Source organism: Condylura cristata, unplaced genomic scaffold (assembly GCF_000260355.1).
Source record: "Condylura cristata isolate star-nosed mole 26May11 unplaced genomic scaffold, ConCri1.0 scaffold00012, whole genome shotgun sequence".
Lineage (NCBI taxonomy): Eukaryota > Metazoa > Chordata > Mammalia > Eulipotyphla > Talpidae > Condylura > Condylura cristata.
The window spans coordinates 19,454,500-19,478,140 of record NW_004567113.1 but is presented as its reverse complement, the minus strand read 5'-3'; the positions used below and the strand labels follow the sequence as shown (position 1 = coordinate 19,478,140).

Below are 23,641 nucleotides of genomic sequence, written 5' to 3'. Positions count from 1 at the left end.
CAGTGAATCATGTAGGGCAAAGGTAGCAAACTTTGTGTGCTTGTGTCAGTTCCAACTTCAGTAAATTTTTTTTATTATTATTTTAATGTAGCCTGTGAAGTAACTCTGCCTGGGGTTGTACTGGGAGTTTCTGTGACTATAAGGGGAAAGTACTAGAGAAGGGTGGGGAGCCCATCACTCCTGGCTAGTCTAGACAACACCTCCTACTCCACCTCCTTGCTTTACTGTATACTCAAATTTGGGGGAGGAATAGTATGCTATGATTAGAGTTCCTTCCCATTCCTTTGCCTCCCCTTACTCCACAATGATGAAACAAGTCGTTGATGAGATTGGGCAAGTGATAGGAACCTGGTAAGTATTTTTTTGCTTTGAAACCATAATGTGGAACTTGGAGGGTGTAACTTAGTATTGTTCATTGAAAAGTATCTCTCATTTACTTCTTGGAAACAATTAACTCCTTAAGAGGCAATAGTCAAATCATTTGGTTAGTCTTGCATTTATTCCATTTTTTTGGTTCACTTATTTACCTCAGTCACTAAACAGTACTGGGCATGAGGTAGAGACACATTATATATTCATTGTGTGAATAAGTGAATTTTGGTCACCAGAAGTCCAATGTGCTACCCATTGTGCCACAGACCCACCTAGTAAAAGAACTCTCAAGGGCTTTATGTTCACATTCAGAGTGTGAACTTGAAACTATTAGCATAAAACTTTGCTTGAAATGTCTAGTTTTCAAGTCCTAAAAGGAATGGAAAACAAACAAACATGACTCTTTTCCATTAGAGTTTGTCAGATAGAATAATGGCACCTATTCATGTAGATGCAGAGACACAGACAAGCCAAGATTTCAGTGACAGCCACCTTTGGTTTTTCATTATGCTTTAAAAAGTTGAAGTCAGAGGTTCCTGAAGGATAAGCCATCTTTTTGTTATGGTAGTCTATTCTACTGTTCCCCATCTGCTCACTAATTTTGTTTGAGTTTATCTATAAATCAAGAGCACTTATAGTCACTTACTCAATATGTACATTCCACAATGCCTTTGTCCCAGACATTATTCTTTATGCTAAAAACATAGAAGTGAAAACAAGGATGAGCGTTTCTGCCCTTGTGGAATAGTCGTAGAGGTAGGCAATAAAAAATGAAAGTACTAGGTAAGCAAGTGTGTGTACTGGAATTTTATATGCTATGGGAGAAAAAAAGAAAAAAGAGAGGTTAGTAAAGCAGGTTGGCATGTTGAGGGTAATATGTAGTTTTGTTTCTCCACCTCAACAGCTTATTATGAAATCTTAAAAGAGGGGACAGTGATGACTCGTCTGCCCCTAACCTAGAGTTGGTAATTGCTTACCTGTTGTGCTGCATGCTGTTGTCACGTAATTATCATTTTTTCTTTCATCAATTGATATTACTTTAAAAAAAAAAGATTTATTTATTTATGCATACAGAACTGGGGTATAAACCAGAGGTGCAGGGATGGTGAGAGGATTCACCAGAGACAGAGTGGGGAGCAGAACAGGCCGACTGATGAGGTACACTGCTGAGGGGAGCAGCGGGCGGGTCAGGAGAGGTCTGCGGCACCATGTGGATCACCTCCAAGGTGGGGATAGAACTCCTGCTGAAGTGGCTTTAGCTTCTTAGTGCTGTGCTTTAACCTGCTGTGCCACCAGGGAGGGCCCCTATATTACTTTTAAGGTATTTAAAGTTAACATAATATACCCTGAAACTTCAGTGAGTTACAAGATTTCATTTTTATGTGAAATTTTATCAATAATTTATGTTAGCTCTCAGTTCATGCATTTAAATGAACTATCTTAGGTGTATGATTCCATAAAGTTTTGAAAAAATTGAAGTTCCCAAAATATAGAAAATCAAAGGAAGATGGCCTTGTGGTCCGAATCCCTGTCCCTAACTTTCAGCCTCACCATTAAGCACCACTGCTCTGTCTGATTTTTCTCATATGCATTTTGCTCATTTGATTACCCTCCTCTGTAAAGTGTCTATTTAAATATTTAATTCATTTAAAAATCTGAATTATTTATTTAAAATGATCTAGTGTTGCAAATTCTTTATATATATGCATTTAAGTTCTTTGTCAAATGCCTGTTTTGCAAATATTTTCTCCCAATCTTTGGTTTGCTTGTGCACTTTCTTAGAAGTGTCTTTAAGAAAGCATAAGATGGGGCCCTCCCTGGTGGCGCAGCAAGCTAATGTGCCACACCAAGAAGCTTAAGCCACTTCCGCATGAGTTCCATCTCCGCCTGCCCCGGAGGAGATCCACATGGTGCAGCAGACCTTTCCTGACCCGCCCGCTGCTCCCCTCAGCAGTGTACTTCGTCGATCTGCCTGTTCTGCTCCCCACTCTGTCTCTGGTGAAGCCTCTCGCCGCCCCTGGGCCTCTGGCCTGTACCCCAGTTCTATATGTACAAATAAATAAATCTTTAGAAAAAGAAAGAAAGAAAGAAAGATAGCATAAGATTACTCATAGCAGGGGTATAAAGGACCAAGCAAGGAAATAATAATAATAATGAACAACTATATACCACAGGCATTTTACAGGGGTGGAGTGGCGAATGGGTTCAAAAACAGTGGGGGGTGGGAAGTGCATTGGACTATGGTGATGGCACATGGGTGATGGGTGATGGGAAAACCATGGGGATTACAACTGAGATAGAAAAATGTACAAAATGATGTAAAAATAAACTATTATATTATTTTTAAAAAAGAAAGCATAAGATTTGATGAGTGTAAGGTTAATTTTTCTGAGTCTAATTTTTTTTAATGTTCTGTGTTTCTTATGATCTAAGAAAACATTGCCCCAGCACAGAAATTCTAAGTTTTCACCTAGAAACTAGTTTTATCTTTTATGTTTAGCCATATTTATCTTAAATATCTAAATGGCATCCATAGTGTATGCACAAAGAAATGTTACGTTGCAATTACAACTTTATTTCAATATGCTATGTATGTGAGTTAATTGTTGGACTTAGGATAATCTAAGTATTTTGATAGAGTAGTAAAAGTCATTTATTGCTTTTCAGAAAGAGATGAATGTCCTTCATTTCTAATTTATTACATCATTACTCAAGTCATGTTCTTTTTCTTCTTAGTAGGAAACCACAATGATATTTTAGATTCCTTTGTGCCAATGTTTCAGGCAGATATTGTGTTTGTTTCTTTTTGCTATGTTCTCAGTAGGAACCTAAGCACTAATGAAGTTATGACTGTTTTCATATTAACAATAACCTGTTAACTTGTCATGATAGAAATATTTAATAGATGTCTACTCATGAAAATGTCTTAGAGAGGAAAAATATACATTTAAACCCTCTACATTTGAAAACTTATTAAGACAAAGACGTATTACTTGTGTTTTTTCCCCAGATCTCATTGATGAATTTTTTATTTCATGAAATTTTCCATCTGACCAGGCCTGTCACTTCTGGTCCTGTAATTACATACACTGGTACAGAAGTTAATTATCTCTATCAAGCAAGTACAATTTGGCTTACTTTTTTGCTGGCAAGAAAATGAAGTATCAAGATTTTACACTTTTATTAAAACTAACTTAAAATTGATCTGACTGTAGGGCCTGGTGGCACGCGGGTTAAAGCACAGCACTGAGAAGCTAAAGCCCCTTCCGCATGAGTTCGATTCCCGCCTGCCCCGGAGGTGACCACATGGCGTGGCAGACCTCTCCTGACCCGCCCGCTGCTCCCCTCAGCAGTGTACGTCATCCATCTGCCTGTTCTGCTCCCCACTCTGTCTCTGGTGAAGCCTCTCGACGCCCCTTGGCCTCTGGCCTGTACCCCAGTTCTGTATGCACAAATAAGTAAATTAAAAAAAAAAAAGTGATCTGACTATAGCCCTCAGATTTCATTTTCTAGATTTCTGTATTAATAATCATTGTACAATTGGAGCGATTTTATTTACTTTTTAGACCACGTGGATGAGCGAACTGTATGCAATGGAATTGCCCCTGAGAAAGATGTGGATGGATTTCACATCATCAACATGGGAAGACTGTGCCTTGACCAGCACTGTCTCATACCTGCCACGGCATGTGCAGTTTGGGAAATCCTCAGAAGAACAGGTTGGTAACTTGTGCTGTATGGGCTATGGGTGGTAAGTATTCAGCAGGGCATTTGCACATGGAAACAGCTCAGTTCTCTTAAGAACATGATAAACCAGAAAATTTCCATCTGTAGAAAGAGAGAAAGTTACAGAAGTCAAAGGACAAGTCAAAATAAAATGAAGAATACATGCCAGGTTACATGTAACTGATTTACATCTTTTAATCAGTGAATTTTTCAAGTAGTAGGTTTGTCTCCTTATTTTTGAACTTCAAGTTACTGTATTTTTATTCTGACCTTTGAAAACAAAATGTGCTGAACATATTTGAATCCTTTTATAGAACCTAACTTTTCATGGTAACTCTGCTTGAATTGTGCTCTAAATACAGGAGTATTCTCAGAAATCTGTAAGTGTCTGACTCAATTAATTGACCTCACGTTGCCTTTTATATAGATGGTTTTCCTGTTTCCATCACTGTCACTTCCATTGTGGCATTATCATCTCCTTTCTCATACAATGTTTTCTAAATATAATAAAACAAAACTTCCACTGAGAAAACAGGTTCGAGAATCACACTATTAGATTGTATGTGGAAGCACTTTTATTCTAACTTCTTTATTTTTCTTATGAAGAAGCTATGCTCAAAAGAGGTAAAGAGTATTAAATCTTCAAGGTTTATCTTCCATGCCTTTCTAAGACCATAAGTTTACTGCTTCTCTCCTGTCAATTATAATGCATAAATTTGGTAAAACAACTTTTTTTGCACTTCATTTTGAGCAAATTTGCTCACAATTTGATTGTCAGTTAAGTTTCACTCTATTGTGCTTTAGTTAATTTATAACGAGTGTTTATTTTAACATATTTTAAGTCTCTGTGCTTTCTAATTTCAAATGGAAAACTTAATATTTAAAAGTAATTTAATGTCAATTTAAAAATATTTGTGGTGGTTAATGAGTTCACTATCAGAGAATTGATGCTAAATCCAAGCAATTTACACTGAAATATTTTTAAACAATGTGGACACATTATAGACAGGTCAACCAAACATCCAAATTTCGTTGAAAAGTTTTAAAGAATGTTTTGATTGGCTTTTCAAATGTTTAATTTCTTTCTCATTAATTTTTCATTCAAATCAAATCCTGTATTTTAAGGAATTGAAACATTTGGAAAAAATGTGGTTGTTGCTGGAAGATCGAAGAATGTGGGGATGCCCATTGCTATGCTTCTGCACACTGATGGAGAGCATGAACGACCAGGAGGTAGGTGGGCGGGGAGAGCAGGTGTAATCTTACCATGTTCTTACATCTTAAAATCATTAAATTGTTTGAAAATATGACCTAGGGGCCCTCCCTGGTGGCACAACGGGTAAAGATGCAGCACTGCAAGCTAGCTACAGCCGCTTCAGTGCAGAATTCAATCCCCAACTCCGGAAGGTGACTCACATGGCGCAGCAGACTTCTCCTGACCCGTCCGCTGCACCCCTCAGCAGCGCATTTCAGTGGATCTGACTGTCCTGCTCCCCACTCTGTCTCTGGTGAATCGTTTCACTGCCTCTACACTTCTGGTTTATACTCCAGCTCTGTGTGCATAAATAAATAAATCTTAAAAAGAAAATATGACTTAGAATATTTATGCAAAGAGCTGTTTCCTTTATTCATGTTTCATGACATGAATGCTTTGAAAGTGACTAAAGGAATTACTAGAAATGCAGAACTCCTTTGTTCCTATTTTCTTTGCTTTGATTCTATATGTTTTCTTTAAATCATCAGTAATATAGCATTAAGAAAGGCAGAAAACTGCTAGATACATAAAAATCCCATGCTGATAGAAACCTGTGTGTACACATACACAAACACAAAACCAGTGTACAAATATATAGATTTCTTATAATTATTAGCTTTAGTGAATTCCAGTGTTGATATTTTAGTGAGTTCCAAATTTTCAAATACTTATTTTAGTATCTTGATTGACATGGTACTATGAAATAATTTATTTCAACTACAATACCCTATGGAAGAATAAGCTCCATGATTACATATCATGTATCTAATATGATGAATTATGAGGCTTTTAATTATTATTTTCCCCTCCTGAATCTAAAGAACTAAATAGTGCCAGAAGTCAAAATTTATAGGTAGATCCTGGTGCAGTAGGCTGTGGTGGTAACTCTAGATAACTTTAAAAATCCTAGTCTTAAGAACTGCTTGAAAGTTCAAATCTGGTGGTATTAACACAGTTTTCATTGTGCATATATAAAGCTATACTTCAACTTTCATAATTCACTTGCTTTTTCTGATAGAATTTATTTGCCTTTGGGGGGGTCAGGTATGGTTTTTGCTATAGTTGTTTGTATAAACATTGAATTTACACACTCTACAAACAAATCAAGCCAAATATAAAGTATTGATTAGAAATATGATGTCATAATTTATTAAATCATTCTTTGTACTTTTTCTTATGGATATCAAAATACATGTTAATTTCTTAATAAAATTTACAAAATATGTTAACTTTCTAAGTATTTTACACTTTCTGTTATAAACTATTTTTACCTCATTACATATTGAAATTGAATTGTTATTATACTGATTACTTACAAATCTAGTGGTTAAATTGAAATTTATTATAATAGCATTTAAAGTTACCGTTATAATTAGAATATCTAAAAGGAACCAAATTATATTAAAGATGCTATTGGACAGTTTGTAACATGGAGGCATTTAATCTCATGTTTAGTTAATAAGTGTGGTAACAGAAATAATTAATGTAATGAATTGTTGAAAACTGCTTATTGAAGATTTGGAGTCTGTGGGAAAGTTAATAATTCAAATGTCCACATCTGTTAGAATAGTAGTTATATACATTGCTAGCTAATGGATATAATGGAGGATTAACTTAGCCAGTTCATATCTACAGAACTTGTTTTGATGGCACTCACCATTTTGAGTGTTCTGCTCACACTGTCTTTCTTTAGTTGAAAAGAGTCAGAGCCCTAATAATCCATGGGTATGCTAAAACCAAAGGTCACTGCACTGGAAAGAAATGATTATGCTCTAACTTGGCTATTTCATATGTGTCGAGTCATGGCTAGTTTTTAGGCTTGATTATTTAGGACATGGATTCTAGCTGTTGTGTGAGAAAAAATCTTTTTAATTACTCAAGAGTTTGAAATACAGATATATAGAGGATTAAGAATGTGCTAGAATCTTAAATTAAAGGGATGCTGCTGACACTCAGCACAGCAGAATTCTGCGGGGAAATTACCTCTGCTGGGGAGGGGGGAGGCATGGCATTGAGCAACCGTGGGGTTCCCAGAGAGCAGGTTGCTGTCCTCCGGAGCTTATGATTTTGGGGGTGGAGTAGGTGTGGGGGATAACAGAAGGGGCACAATAGACAAGAACAGGTGATTTAAATGGTAAATGTTCAGTGGCACAACATTTGGCAGGCCTACTCAGAGATTCAGTGGTTTAGGGTGAACTGTGGTGAACTCGGGGATGAAAAGAGGTTGCCAGTGGAGAGTCTGTCCTCATTTGCCCCACTAGTTATTAGGATGTTGAGTATCAATGTGATCACTTGTATATCACTGGGTCTTCTTTTAGTAAATAATCTACCCAGTTTTACCTTCTTTCAGATGAAAACCTAGCTTTACTCTCAGCTTTCATTTGTCCAAAATGGCTTTTTCCTTCAAGATAACAGAATGCCACAGTGGCCAAGGTGTTATAACTATTAATTGTCACCAAAGGAATACTGAAGCTGATTTTATTTCAACTCTTTCACAGTAAGTTCTTGTGCATATTTTATATTCTGTACAACAGCTTGTCTAAAATAGTTTCCCTTTAGTGACCACAACATGGGGTAATAGGTTCCTCCTTTAAGTAACAATAGTAGCATCAATGGCATTAATACAGAGGCTTTTTTTTTTTTAAGATTTATTTATTTATGCTTACAGAACTGGGGCAGAGGTGCAGGGGTGGTAAGAGGATTCACCAGAGACAGAGTGGGGAGCAGGAAGGAAGATCGATGAAGTACATTGCTGAGGGGAGCAGTGGAGGGTCAGAAGAGGTCTCCCGCACCATGTGGATCACCTCCAGGCCTGTGCTTGAATTCACACTGAAGCGGCTGCAGCTTGCTTGCAGTGCTGTGTCCTAACCCATTATGTTACCAGGGAGGGTCCAATACAAAGACATTTTTTTTAAAGATTTATTTATGCATAAATAAGAGTTAGGGTGCAGACCAGAGGTGCAGGGGCAGTGAGAGGATTCACCAGAGACAGAGTGGGGAGCAGAACAGGCCGATTGATGAAGTACACTGCTGGGGGAGGAGCTGGTGGTTCAGGAGAGGTCTGCTGCGCCATGTGGTCACCTCTAGGGTGGGGATCAAACTCATGCTGAAGTGACTTTAGCTTCTTAGTGCTGTGCTTTAACCTGCTGCGCCACCAGGAAGGGCTCTACAGAGACCTTTTAAAAGTCATTTAAAAAGGGTCAGTCACCTGCTGGTTTTGCTTACAAGGATGTTCTTGGTTCCATGTGGGCTGTTTTGATTCAGTACTCGTTAGGTAGGAAACACTCTCGGGTGGTGGTGTTTCTGGAAATGAGAGTTTGCATCTCAGAATCACCTTTGGACTGTTTCCACATAGCATTGCTTTTGCATGTGTTCAGTTTTTGTGTTGAAGCTGCAACTTTCTAGGGATTTGTTATTCAAGGGATATCCTTTCTAACTGAAAAACTACAAGATAATTTACCAGTGAAATACCTTTCCTTTGTGAAAGTTGTAGAAATGAACATCTCTGCCAGCTTGGAGCATTATCACCCCCTCCTGGAGGTGCCTCCAGGTAGCAGTACCAAAGTGGGTGATTGAGACAGTGCGATGTGATGTGAGTGGGATGTGTGATTAAGCTCAGCTCTGAGCTGGATCAGGCTGGCATGCCCAGGTTTCAAAGAGAGGAACTAAACAGAAACATCTTGGAATGCAGAAGTTGCACAAAGCTATCGTGTGACTGGCCTTGAGACTCAGCCTTGCTGGCAGTGGAGTGGAATAGGACAGTTGCTACCTCTCTGGAATCAACCATTACCAAACTGGGGCAGGGTGGTTCACAGACATGCAATCTCTGCTGCTCACTGATCACCCCATTTTAGAAATATGCTTGGCGAGACACTAGGAATATTGCTTTGTGAGATCTGGGATGCCTCTGTTAATTAGACTTTACTAAATGACAACTTTGAGTTTGCGTAGTAGAGGTGGGAGAAAAGCGCAAGTGCTTGTTTTAGTTTCCTCTTCCATGCTGAATTATCAGACTGCGCCATACTCAGTCTCATTTCCGCCGCTAGTGTCTGGAAAGTACTGCCCTCGGGAAATACCATGTACTCACATGGGAGCCCTGACACTGTTGAAACCAACATTCAACATTAATTAAAATTGAAAGTAAAGTCTAGATCATTGATCATTATCTTTTCCTTTCATTTTCTCTGTTTTCCCATGACGTTGGAATAGGAGGCATTTGTTTTACTACCCTCACAGAGCACCCCTTTTCTAATGTCTATAAGCCTCAATGTTGAACATCACAAGAAACTGCAGTCTGTACCGTCCTACCTTTCAGCCATTCCGTCCCTCACTTTCTCCCTGGGACCTTATGCCGAAGCCCCATGGACCTGTATACAGGCTTCCACAAACACACCATATCTCCCATGCCTCCTTGCCGGTAAATACCCAGTTCCCTGCGGATGGAATGCTGGTTCCCATCACTCCCTGGTTCCCCGCCCATGTCCCACTTATCTTTCAGGATGCAGCTCAGATTGCCTCACTTTTGCATGTTGTATATGCTACAACACAACACATCAAAATTGTTGACTCTTTGTCTACTGTTCCTTTTGTACACAGACATATTGAACATGAACTTCTCAATAACATGTCTTTTGTCCTATACATTTTTTTAAAATTGTATTAATTTTTATTGAGGTGATCTCAGTTTACAGCACTATCTGTGACTCAGAGGTATAGGCTCACCTTCTTCATGTATGTTACCACTTATGTCCACCACCAGAGCACCCATAATCCACCACAGTCCATTTGGAACCCTCTCCTCTTTAACCCCCACTCCCTACGCGTTTCCTCTGGTAGTTTTATTCTGTAGTCAGGTTTCTAGGTTTTGTTTTGTTTTGGCTTATTTTCTTTATAGTCTTCATATAAAGGAAATCTTATGGTATTTGTCTTTTTCCTTTTTATTCCACTTTGCACAATTCCCTTAGTTTCATTGTCTTATTAGATTTTGTTGCATAATAGAATGTGGCAATAGTTGGTAATAATGCAACTAGTTAGTCAGTTATCCAGAGTTTGTTTAGTTTCCCTTATGTGCCAAGTACTATGCAAGTATTTCAAAAAGTCAGACAATAGCAGAGTGATTTAAAGTAAAATGCCCTTTATTGAAAAATACTGGGAGGCAGGAAGGAAGGGAAGAGGGAGAGAAGTGGCTAAATTCTCATACTAAGTCCTTCCTGTTTTAAAATTACAGGCATTTATATAAAAGTAGAAGTTAAGTATCCCCCTCTGCCAAGAATCATCATAAATGGTTCAGGAAGAGAAGAGAAGTACCTCACGATACTGGAAAGAGGAAAAGAAGTTTAACTTAAATATATTTCAGTTTTCCTGGTCAAACATTGGGGTTCTATCATTTTGATTTGACTTTTTTTAGCTGTTAGTATATGGTGCTGTCTTCTTACAGAGGGCTGATCTCTTGTCACTAAGCATGACACATATAATGGTAAATAGATCATACCTTTACCTGTTCTCTTAAGTTACAGTGCAGTAAGAGAGATAGTCATTTAACAATTAAGCCTGAATGATCAACTCCTTGTAATTGTTCCAGGTGCTACAAAGGAGTAGAACTTTCTTTAAAAAGCTTAGTTGGAGGAAGGAATGGCCACATTTTGTAAGGTATTTTTTTTTATTGCTTAAGCACAGAGTAGAACTACCAATGGCAATCATTTTCCTCATCACAGTAGATATTTCTTCTCATTTCTGGAACATTCTCCTGTTTCCAGCCATTAAGCCAGTGGTTTTCAACCCTAACTTCCATTGGAATCATCTGAAGACTCCAAAAAATATTGCACCTTGCAGAACAATGAAGTCACAGTATTTAGAAATTCTATAGAAGGTTTTAATGTAGTTAGGGTAAAGGACAACTTTTTAAAACATTTAAGTGAGCCCAGAACTTAATTTCTTTTTCCATAGTCATTCCCTACACCTACTTTCCAGCCCTAAATTATCAGATATCTCTCCCCCATGTGTGCTGTATACTCTATATTTAAGGATTGTCCACATAATAGCTCCCCTCCAAAGACCAAAAGGCATTTCAAACTTACCATACACAACGTTCACTCTTAATTGTACTCCCTACAGCCTTCCCCAGGTTTTAAAAATATTTAGAGTCTGCTAGTCTAGACTCAGTTGGCCTTTTTTTTTTTTTTTTTTTAAGATTTATTTATTTGTGCATACAGAACTGGGGTACAGGCCAGAGGCTCAGGGACAGCAAGAGGCTTCGCCAGAGACAGAGTGGGGAGTAGAACAGGCAGATCAATGAAGTACACTGCTGAGGGGAGCAGCGGGCGGGTCAGGAGAGGTCTGCCATGCCATGTGGTCACCTCCGGGGCCAGCGGGAATCGAACTCATGCGGAAGTGGCTTTAGCTTCTCGGTGCTGCGCTTTAACCTGCTGCGCCACCAGGGAGGGCCGCAGTTGGCCTTTCTTAATCATCTTTCTCTCAAAGGAACTCTGAGGTAGTTTTTTTTTATAGGAGTTAGCTTCAAATGTCATTTGACTAATCGTGTGGAGTCATATTTCTTAGTTGTAATTTACTTAGTGGCCCAATGTGATTGTATGATAACTGAAGGGCTGATAAAAAGGAAGTCAGACCAGCCAGCGCTTCACCTGATACAAGTTAAAGCCTGGTTCATTTTAGGCATGAAAAGAAGGCTCAAATCTTAGTGTGCTTAGCTATGTCTAAAATTATTTGAACAACTTAATATAGAACTTAATATAGAAATAACACCTCAAATCAAACTAGAAGGCATAATAAATACAAATCAGGTATCAAGATTGCAGTATTATTTTAAGATCTGTGAAATGGCCTCATCATTTTCTGTTTTAAAGGCATATGTGCTTTCTGTCAGTAGATGATTTCTTATCAGTACTACTGATGTATCCTAAATTCTCAAGGTAGAATTATTGCCAAGGACAAAGAAGTGTACACTGAGATTTTACAATGGCTTCCTGTAAGAGTCAGGATGTTAACCACAGAAATGCTACTCAACTGATAGCAGTGAAGACACATATGTGCTACCTCTGGTTTTATAATTGTAAATTCAAACAGTTGTTTTTCTTTCTACCCAACATGGAGATTGTATAGTGAAATGATTTGGAGTTTAGGCACTAGAGTTAGACGAAGTGAGTCTGAGTTCTGGCACTTTTATCATTTGTATTACAGGGGACAAATTATTAGACTTTTTGTTTCTCAGTTTTCTCATTTGTAAAATGTAAATAATCTGTTTCTGCCTCATTAAAAAATACTCTCATAGTATTTTGACACATATAAAGTACTAGGAATGTGCTAGACATATAATAAGTTCTTATGTAAGGGCTTTCATCACATCAGTTTTGATTGTGCCATTTTGGCTTCCATAGCGAATTTCTCCACAGTTATTTATTTGATTGCCTTGTTGCTTGCTTCTGTCCTTCTTTCTTGCTTAAAGATGTAGTAGAAGCTTGTGGTGCAAAAAATATACATATATTCAAATCGACTCTGGAGGCACTGGCTTAAAACCAGAACTCAGACATCTTTTTCACCAGTGCTGTTATGAGCGCTGGGTCTTACTTCCTGTGATTTGTCTTTTAACTTGATAATGGCTAAGTCTTTCCTTTTCCACATAAAATGACAAAGCAAAACCTGCTAGCTCTTTTTGGATCTGCTGTTTTGCTTTATATGCTGAGGTAGTCATGAGTAGATACTTGAATATTTGTTTCATGGAAAAAGAAGTTGAGACTTGTTATGTCTTGCCATCAAAAATAGATGTAGAATCTTGGTAGAAATTGAAAAAAAAAAAAAGAGTGAGAGAGAGAGAGAAACTTTAGTTCTGAAAAGGAACAAGTTTCTTATAATTGGACTAAGTCATGTGCTTTTGTTTTTATGGAAGTATTTGTTCTACTGTGCCGCCTTTTGGAAAACAAAAGGAAGGCCAGCCTGTCAGATGGTTAGACTGCTAGTAAACTTAAGTCTTGCCTAAATAAGGTGTTCACTACTTCAAAGGCAGTAGCCCAGGTACTTATCATCAAGCACTATGAACAGAATACTCTAAGAACCCTTCCTTGACACCTCCTTATGACAAAGCTATTCTTTTGTCTATGACACAGGCCATAGACAAGACAGTTTTCAGCATGCTTACCTGTGTCTTCAGTGTTTATATATATGTTAATACCAAGCAGTGAGTATCTCCTGTACCTATGTACTGACCTGTTTTTGATTCCTAGGTTTCTAGAGCCTTGCTTTTGTTTTGTTCTGGTCTCCACCCACCCTCATTTTTTCTATATGATTTTACACTGGTTCAGTTAAAGCACATACTACTTAATGTCATCTAGACTTTCGTCTCTAGTTTTTGCTCTAAAGTGATTCAGTCATTTCAAAGCCTCTTTCCTATTCCTAGGATATAGCTGAAACTATCAAAATTGAATGTCCAGAAAACTTGGAAAAACTCATTCATCATTAATGGAAGTTCTTTGGTCTTCCAGGTGATGCAACTGTGACGATAGCTCACAGATATACTCCCAAAGAACAACTGAAGATCCATACTCAGCTGGCAGATATCATCATAGTGGCTACAGGTAAGTGCTTAGTGGCTTTTACTGGGTGGAATGTCATCAGCAGAGTAAGTCCTGCCTGAAGTGCTGACATGTGTGTGAGATAATTTACCTCCATCAACTGGATTCTGTCTCTGGCAATCATCATGTGATCCACTGCACCCATATGACACTGATCACTTCTCTATGGAAACCCAAATGGTTAAACATGAGCAAATGTGCACTTTGCCAGTTTCTGGAACAGTCACGATTGCTCTTAAACATGAGTGAGTTTTGGGGACACTGGGAAATGCTCTTGAAAAGATAATGAGGGCTAGATTCCATAAGAATTTGTAGACCATGATAATGACTGTTATATAAGCCAAGATGTTTAAGCACAGGAGACTGACACAATCTGATTATATATATAAAACATTATACACTGTATCTGGGAGAATTGACTCTAGATGGACCCAAGTAGAAACAGAAAAAATCAATGGATTCTCATTTAGTGGACTTAGGTTTTTCTGTAATTGTTTTGTATCCAAACATAGAAAGTAATTTTACCCTTTACATCTACCTTTACTCTTGCTTAATAGTTTTTCTACATTTCAGATAATTGTGATTCGAGATTCTTACTTTATCCAAGGCTTGCATAAGAGCCCTTTTTATTTGTCAGTTGAAAGCTATTGGTAACTTCTGTGCTTTACACTTAAATTTCTAGGTATGAAACAGACAGTAAAGAGAGAGTAAACATTCCAGAAGAAGTTATTCCAATGAAGAGAATAGTAACAGTTTAAATTAGTTTCAACCATAATTTAATTTAATTTTTTATTCTAATATAGGGCCTTTTCTGGAACACACAATATATATGTGATGACTTCAGGTAGAGAAATTTGCCTCCTTATAGGATAAAAACAGAAATATCCCCTTCCCCCTTTTTAAAGATTTTATTTATTTATTTATTTATTTACTTATTCATACAAAAGCTGGGCTGTTTGCCAGAGGTGAGGGGGGTGAGAGGATTCACCAGAGACAGAGTGGGGAGCAGAACAGGCAGATCTACCGAAATACACTGCTGAGGGGAGCAGCGGGCGAGACAGGAGAGGTCTGCTGCTGGCATGTAGGTCAGCTCCCTGCATGGGAATCAAACTCGTGCTTCAGTGGCTGGTGATAACTTCATAGTGCTGAGACTTAGCACCACCAGGGAAGTCCAATATCCCTTTTTAAAAATGTCACTACATAGTAAATATAACCACACTTCCTATATTTCTAAGAAATCAGAGCTACTAAATTTCTAATTCAAAAATACAAATTTTTTTTTAAAGATTTATTTATTTATTTGTACAGAACTGGGGTACAGGCCAGAGATGCGTAGGGTGAGAGGATTCACCAGAGACAGAGTGTGGTACAAAACAGGCAGATCAACGAAGTACACTGCTGAGGGGAGCAACGGGTGGGTTAGGAGAGGTCTGCCACGCCATGTGGTCACCTCCGGGGCAGGCGGGGATCGAGCTCATGTGGAAATGGCTTAAGCCTCTTTGTGCTGTGCTTTAGCCCGCTGCCCCACCAGAGAGGGCCCCAAAAATACAAAAATTTTCATGGGACTTACAGAGGTAAAAGTTTTAGAACATTAGTAAACTTTTTCAGACCGTATGTGAATATTAAGTGAAATACTGTTGCAGCGATTGATATATTCATGAAAGACAAACACTGTGCTGACTTTTTTTTTTTTTTTAGAAACACTTTGATTCACACATAAGACTCAGAATTTGGTGCATAGAGAGGAATATGAGTGGTTATCTGTGTCCATTCCTAATGTGAAGCAGGGAGACATTTACATTTTCTTAAGCTTATGGTACTTAATCCTAATGTTATCAAAGTATAAATAATATTTCCCAACTTATCTTGGCTCCCATTTATCAATTATTTTCAATTATAATATTGAATAAATACTTTCTTCTAGTAGTATGCATTCATGCTTATACTTTATAAGAAATGACAGATGAGCAGCTTTCCTGCCTGTCTGCGACTCTGCAGGTGTTTCTTTTCACAAACATTTTCCCTTGACAAAGCAGGAACACGGGCTCTCTTGACCTCCTGTGACTATGCAGGTACCTTTCTTTCTTTTCCTCCCTTTCCTAGTAAACCTAACCTTTTTTAAAATGTAAAAAAAAAAGAAAGAAATGGAAAATGACATTTTTATGACCAAATCAAACATTATATCACAAATCATTATGTCAACAATATCATCATCCTTTAGTTCTCCTGTATACTTTATAGACCTTTGTGAAATCAACATTGTGTATAGATATTTTAAAAATCAGATAGGTAAAGACGAGGTAAATAAAGGAAGGGATGAGAAAGAATAATTAAGAATATTTAATTAATAAAACGGTTATTAAAAGGTCCTGGGGCCACTGTATGGACAGTCTTGAGACTCAGGAGTCCAGCCATCCTACATATGCTACCATTGTACCAGCAGAGGGCGCCAGTCAGGTGCATGGTTATTTTAGGCAATTGGCCAATTACCTTCCTCATTCTGGCTGGAAGACATTTTGAGTGAAGACTGGAACAAGACTTTTCTTTCTTTCTTTTTTTTTTTTTTGCCTTGTATTCTAACTCTAATGCCTTTAACTAGCTACAAAGATATATTTAATGCTGCATAACAGCCCTATACATAGCCCTGCAGTCACAACAAGGAAGTATTAGCATATTGGGACATTTGTTGGAAGTTAAGATTTTTTTTTTATTTTAAAGATTTATTTATTTGTGCATACAGAAATGGGGTACAGGCCAAAGGTGCAGGGGCGGTTAGATGATTCACCAGAGACAGAGTGGGGAGCAGAACAGGCAGATCAACGAAGTACACTGCTGAGGGGAGCAGTGGGAGGGTCAGGAGAGGTCTGCTGCGCCATGTGGATGGATCACCTCTGGTGAGGGCAGGTTCGAACTCATGCTGAAGTGGCTTTAGCCACTTTAGTGGCTTAGTACTGTGCTTTAACCAGCTGTGCCACCAGGGAGGGCCCGAAAGTTGAGAATATTTAAGAAATAACCAAAGATTGCTATACTTCCACCTCTTTAATATCAACCTGGATAAGCTGAGAACAAAATATGCAGATACTGGTAAATTGCAATGAAATTATAGAGAGAGCATGAATTAACACACAGAAGAATTCCATATAATCATACAATAGGAATGAACTAGTACTAAAATGGCCACATCATGCATTATGTGTGGGAAATAAGCAAATACAATTAGCAATGAGTATTAAAAAAGGAGATAGCGATCTAATGGCAGAGGTAGCTGGAACAGGGAGGGCTGGATCGTTGTCATAACGAGAATGTCAGCATATATGGAAGCAATCCCATCTACAAGACAGGAAGAGTAGAAGGAGGAGTAGTGTGTATGTATCAGAAAGATTGATAATGTCTGAAAGATGACAGCAAAGAATGTAGTGATGAAATCTTGGAATGGGCTTGTAGAAGAAAAAAGTAAAAGAGGAAATTTTCATGTGAAAATCTTGTGGTACGAATAAAATTTGTTTATGTTAATATTAATTTCATCCTTTCAGTTTCTTAAATTCCAGTAGTCCTATCTGGTAGAACTAACCATATATCACTTACCTTTTAAATATTTCCCTAAAATATAGAGATTTAGACAAGCTTAGGTGCTCAAATTTGAATATCAGACTCTGTGAAGCCATCATTTAGAAATAAGTGGCTTCAAGTCTCTCTAAAATATCACTTCTCAGAGTTCACTGAGAGAACTCATCTATATTTAGGCACTTTAAAGTTCCATCCATGGTAAAATCACTTAAGACTAGTTTTTGATTTTCTGTCAAGATTTTAGACACAGCAGGAGCAGGAAATATTTTTTTAGCTTGGTAGTCAAGTTCTGGGAATAATATTTAGCATATAGTGGGTACTGCATATATTTTGAGATTACAACTGGAATAGAGATTTCAAGTTATTACAAATATAGCTGATAAAATTTTAAGAATGTAACTTTATAAAGGTGGGATCATTTTATTACTTATTAGCAGATTTACATAGAGGCAGCATTATTTTAACAAACTTCAAACATTCATAAGTTGTCATTGTAAAGTAATTGATAAAGTCATAAATTAAAAGTCATTCATGAAATAGTAATTCATATTGTTATGTGGAGGAGTAGACTGATTTGAGTATAAGTGTTAAGATTACAAATTTAGAGAATGGCCAAGAAAATAATGAGATTATTATGGACATCTAAATTATAAAGTATTAAACAGTTGAATGAAAAGAAGTAGCATAGGGGAAGACTGAATTGAATTATGGAAGGCTAATGATAAAGAAGAAAAGGCTAGCCAGAATAGATCAGGAATTTTAAGACTGTCAGAATTTCCTTTGACTCTTCATGGCTTTTGCTTCCAGGCAACTGGGGCAAGTTCTAAGTTTGTAGAAGTTTAAGAATCTTCATTATTTAGTCAGGGTTTTTTGTCTTTTCCCCTCCCCCTCCCCCAAGGCATTGTCCAAAGGACCCTCCACCCATTTGAGTAAACTCTATGGAACTAGTTTCATTCAGACAATGAACTGCTGAGTCAATGCCACTTACATATTAACCTCTGGGTAAAGAGTGTTACAGTTGGTAAAAGCTGGAGTTTTATCCACTAAACCATCCCCTACAGCGTGATGAATGAACCATCACAGTTGTAACTTTAGCGTCTCTATTACAACACTTTTAATGATAGACACTGTAATATAAAATGGGATAACTAGGATTATTCAATAAAGTAACTTGGAACATTCATACTTAACTAGTTATAAAACACAAAGTGACCAACCAGCTTCTTTTCTCCCATCATATTATCAAAATTTAAGTACAGTTCCATCAGATGTCAGCCTACGAGGTTCCCAGTAGGGTTTTCCCTGTAAGAGATTTCTTCCTCCTTGCAGCAGAGTTAGTAATTTTCAGAATGCCAGGGCACTGAGATGTTCCAATGGGTGGAGCATGCAGTAGAGTATATTTTATCAGCTGTAGTTCATGCCACTGGGGAGTAGAACTTGCTCATTTCCAGCCCTGGGTACTTCCTGAGAAGGTGCCTGTAGACCTTCTAACTTGATTAATGCTGTTGTTCTCTCTCTATCTTATTTCTTCTCTCTAGCTTGTCCCCTTTAGTTAGCCTCTGCTTCTCCGTCTAGAATTCCTCCTTCCTAAAGTTGTCATTGATCTCAACTTTAACAATTATTTTCAATGTTATAAGGTAATATAAAGGCAGTTCTTCCTATAATGAGAACTCCAAAATTTATTTTTTTCAAGATTTATTTATTTATGTATACAGAATGGAGTACAGCCAAAGGTGCAGGGGTGGTGAGAGGCTTCACCCGATACAGAGCGGGGAGCAGAACCAGCAGATCGACAAAGTACACTGCTGAGAGGAGCAGCGAGTGATCAGGAGAGGTCTGCTGTGCCACGTGGATCACTTCCGGGGCTGGGGACTGAACTCACACTGAAGCCACCATGGCTCTGCTAAGTTTCACAGTGCAGCACTCCAACCCTCTGCGTCACCAGGGAGGGTCTGAAATCCAAAATTTAAACTACAACTCTGTCACTTGATAATTGCATTAACTTAGTTGTCATCCCATCTCTCTGAGCCTCAACCCTTCAGTGTGAAGAATAGGAGCCTCTAACATAGGGTGTCAGTCAGCCAGCCCACAAGCAGGCTAGGCACAAACAAGGAAATTGGAACAGTAATCAAAACTCTCCCCCAAAGCAAAAGTTCATTACCAGAGAGCCTCACAAATGAGTTCTACCAGACCTTCAAAGAGGAGATAATATCTATCCTGCTCAAACTCTTTTAAAAAATTGAGAAGGAGGGAATATTTCAAAACACATTTTATGAGCCCAGCATTACTAATACGAAAACCAGACAAAGGCAACACATAAAAAGAAAACTACAGACAAATTTCCTTAATGAACACAGATGTAAAGATATTCAATACCTTAGTAAACTGAATCTAACAATGCATTAAAAATGTTATACACCATGACCAAGTGGGATTTATCCCAAGGACACAAGAATGGTTCAACATACCAATCAACATAACAGACCACATCAATTAGAGGAAAGACTAGAACCATAGCATCATATAAATGTGTTCTAAGACAGTATTTCATAAGATTCAATATACATTTACAATGAAAATCCTTGAAAAACTGGGGATAAATAGAACATATCACAGCATAATAAAAACAAAATCTGACAATCCCATGGCTATCATCCCTATCGATGAAAAACTGAAAATGTTTTCACTAAGATCTAGTATAAGACAAGGATGTCCACTCACCACTATTATTCAACATAATTTTGGAAATCTTAACTAGAGCAATTAAGCAAGAGAAGAATATAAAAGGAATACAAATTGGAAAAGAAAAAGTAAAGCTATCACTGTTTGCCTATGTCATGATAATATGCAGAAAACACCAGAAATTCACTGAAAAATTTAATAAAATAATATATCAGTTCATCAAAGTGGCAGGTTACAAAATCAACACAAAAATGATTTGCCTTCCAATATGCAAGCAAAAAGAAGAAGAAATTATATGCAAAAGTATATGCAAAAACATTAAATACCTAGGAATAAATTTGACAAAGGTGATGGAGGACCTATACAAGGAAAATGATACAGCATTAAAAAAAAAAAAATAGAAGATAGTAAGAAATGAAAAGTTATGTTTTTCTCATAGATTGGAAGAATTAACATTGTAAAAATGGTCATCCTACCCAGAGTAATGTACATATTAAACACAACCCTAATAAAAATTTCAATGATATTCTTTAAATAAATAGCACAAATATTACTGAAATTCACATGGAGCCACAAAGTACCCAGGATAGAAAAAGCTATCCTGACAAAAAAGAAGAATCTGAATATTACACTTCCAAACTTCAAACTGCAATATAATATAAGAGTGTACTAATCAAAACAATATGGGGCCCTCCCCGGTGGCGCAGTGGGTTAAAGCACAGCGCTAAGAAGCTAAAGCCACTTCAGCAGGAATTTGATCCCAGCCCTGCGCTGGAGGTGATCCACATGGCGTGGCAGACCTCTCCTGGCCCACCCGCTGCTCCCCTCAGCAGTGTACTTCATCAGTCAGCCTGTTCTACTCCCTACTTTGTCTCTGGTGAATCCTCACCTCCCTTGCACCTCTGGCCTGTACCCCAGTTCTGTATGCACAAATAAATAAATCTTAAAACAAAACAAAACAAAACAAAGCAATATGGAAGTGGAATATAATGAGACACTCAGACCATGGAACAGAATTGAAAGCCCAGAAATCAACCTACACTATGTGGACAGTTAATCTACAATAGTCTGAGTATACACTGGATCAAAGAAAGCCTCTTCCATAAGTAGTTTTGTGAAAACTGGACAGCTCCATGCAGAAGAATGAAACTAGACCACTGTCTGACACCATATACAAAATTCAATTCCAAGTGGATAAAACACTTGGGTGTAAGACCTGAAATCATAAAATACATAGAAGAAAGCAAAGGCAAGTCATTTCGACATATTCTTCAGTGATATCTGTGGATTTGTCCACAACTCAAGGAAAATAGAGAGAATATAAAAAATTAGGGCTCCATCAAACTAAAAATCTTCTGCACAGTTAGTGAATGAAATCATCACTAACATCAAGACACCCAATGAATAGAAAAAAATGTTTGCACACCATACATCTGACTAGGGACTGGTAAAGATCTCAAACTACTCAATCAAATGGGGGGAAAAAAGTAAAAATAGGCAGAATGGACCCTCTCTGGTGATGCAGAGGGTTAAAGCACAGCACTATGAAGCTCTCTGCAGCCACTGCGGCACGAGTTCCATCCCTGGCCAGGGAGCTGACCCACATGGCTCAGCAGATCTCTCCTGTCTTACCCGTTGTTCTCTTCAGCAGTGTATTTTAGTAGGTCTGCCTGTTCTGTTCCCCATTCTCTCTGGTGAATCCTCTTACCCCCTTCATCACTGACCTATACCCCAGTTCTGTCTGCATAAATAAATAAAAATCTTTAAAAAAAAATGGATAGAAGAGCTAAATAGGCACAATTAATCAAAGAGAATGCTGAAGCAAACTGGGCTTTTTACCTTGACACTGGTGATAAAGAGCTTGCAAGGTATGACTGAGCTAAATAGGCATTTCTCCAAAGGAGTCATACAGATGGCCAACAGGCACATGAGGAAATGGTCATCATCACTTGTAAATCAAATGGAAATCATTCTTCTATGAGAATGGCCCATATCAAAAGAAACAACATATACTGGCAAGGGCATAGAGAAAAAGGAGCCCTCTTTCTTACACTGTTGCAGAGAATGTAGATTTGTCCAGCCCCCATGGAAAACAGTCTATAGTTTTCTCAAAAGATTAACAATAGAGCTGCACTATGATCCAGTAATTCTACTAAATGTTAGCTAGAAGAACACAGAAACAATAGCTCAAAGGGAAATTATTCTTTTTTACTTTAAGAATTGAGAAATATCTCTATTCATTGCCATCAATGCTTTGTTGTGTTTTTGTGGTCAGGTCTTTAAAAATATATATATTATCAAATATTTAAAATGTACTTAGTAAAAAAGAACCATGTACAGTTCTTTTTATTAAAGTAAAAAGAACTATTTTTATACCTGTACAACTACCACTCAGAAATCAGATTAAATATTCAATACTATATTTGCTTCTGTTCATGATACACTGCTGGCCAAGATGGTGGATTTGTCCTATGTACCCGAGGCCTTTACCATCCAGTGCATTTGATTTCCCCATATGTCCTGACCAGTGACCAACAAACTTACTTTTTCCAGTCTTAATTCTCACACGTTATTGTAACTTCATAGTGTTTTTTTCCACCACACAGAGCCTGGTCTTAGTAACCATGTATTTTCCGTGCCTATTATTTAATTAATGTTTTACAAAAAAAGAGAAATTGTTTTCTCAATCCTTTATAGTTTTTTTTTATCTGCTTTCTGAGCCTGGGGTGCCTCCTTTCTGCTTGAAACATCTCTTGACTTATTCTTATGCTTAAAATCTGGTACCTGGGCCCTCTGATGGCACAACCAGGTAAAGCACAGTACTATGAAGCTATAAAAGCCTCTGCAGCATGAGTTCAATCCCCGGCCAGGGAGGTGACCTACATGGTGTGGCAGACCTCTCCTGACCTGCTCGCTGCTCCCCTCAGCAGTGTAGTTCAGTTCATCTTCCTATTCTTCTCCCTGCTCTGTCTCTGGTGAATCCTTTCACCCCTCTGTACCTCTGACCTGTACCCCAGTTCTGTATGCATAAATAAATGAATCGTTAAAAAAAATCTGGGACCTGAGAGTGAAAGTTCCGCATTCTTTGGATGTGCTCTGCATATTCTTCTGGCCATCCAGTCTACTTTCTCTTCCACTTATCCTTATACTACTGTGCTGGTTATTAAATTCTCCTAATGTCTGGTCAAGGCAGACATGGCCGTGGCATTCACTGTCTAATTGCTTGAGAGACTTATGACTCTTTCCCTTGTTCAGCAAATGATGATATCTGCCTCATCCTATTTAAATAGAGAATGGTGCCTAAATCCTTGTATGTAACCTCTACTCTAAGCCTGCTGTGCCCTTGTTTGTTTTTTTTTTTTTACTTTCAGAAATATATAATTTATAAAGTCACAAAGTAATTTGATAATTTGTTTTATGTCCTTCAACCATACTTCAAGTTGTCTAAATTTTT

The 23,641-nt window shown here is 37.8% G+C and overlaps 1 protein-coding gene across 1 annotated transcript in view; it reads left to right on the top strand.

The window, feature by feature from the left end:
* The window catches only part of MTHFD2L (methylenetetrahydrofolate dehydrogenase (NADP+ dependent) 2-like), a 95,396-nt gene that overhangs the window by 20,186 nt on the left and 51,569 nt on the right, over positions 1–23,641 (top strand). Inside the window, exons 4-6 of the mRNA XM_012723993.1 lie at positions 3,939–4,091; positions 5,224–5,331; positions 13,849–13,941. Of these exons, the coding sequence (XP_012579447.1) occupies positions 3,939–4,091; positions 5,224–5,331; positions 13,849–13,941 (354 nt within the window). The remainder of the gene's footprint in view (positions 1–3,938; positions 4,092–5,223; positions 5,332–13,848; positions 13,942–23,641) is intronic.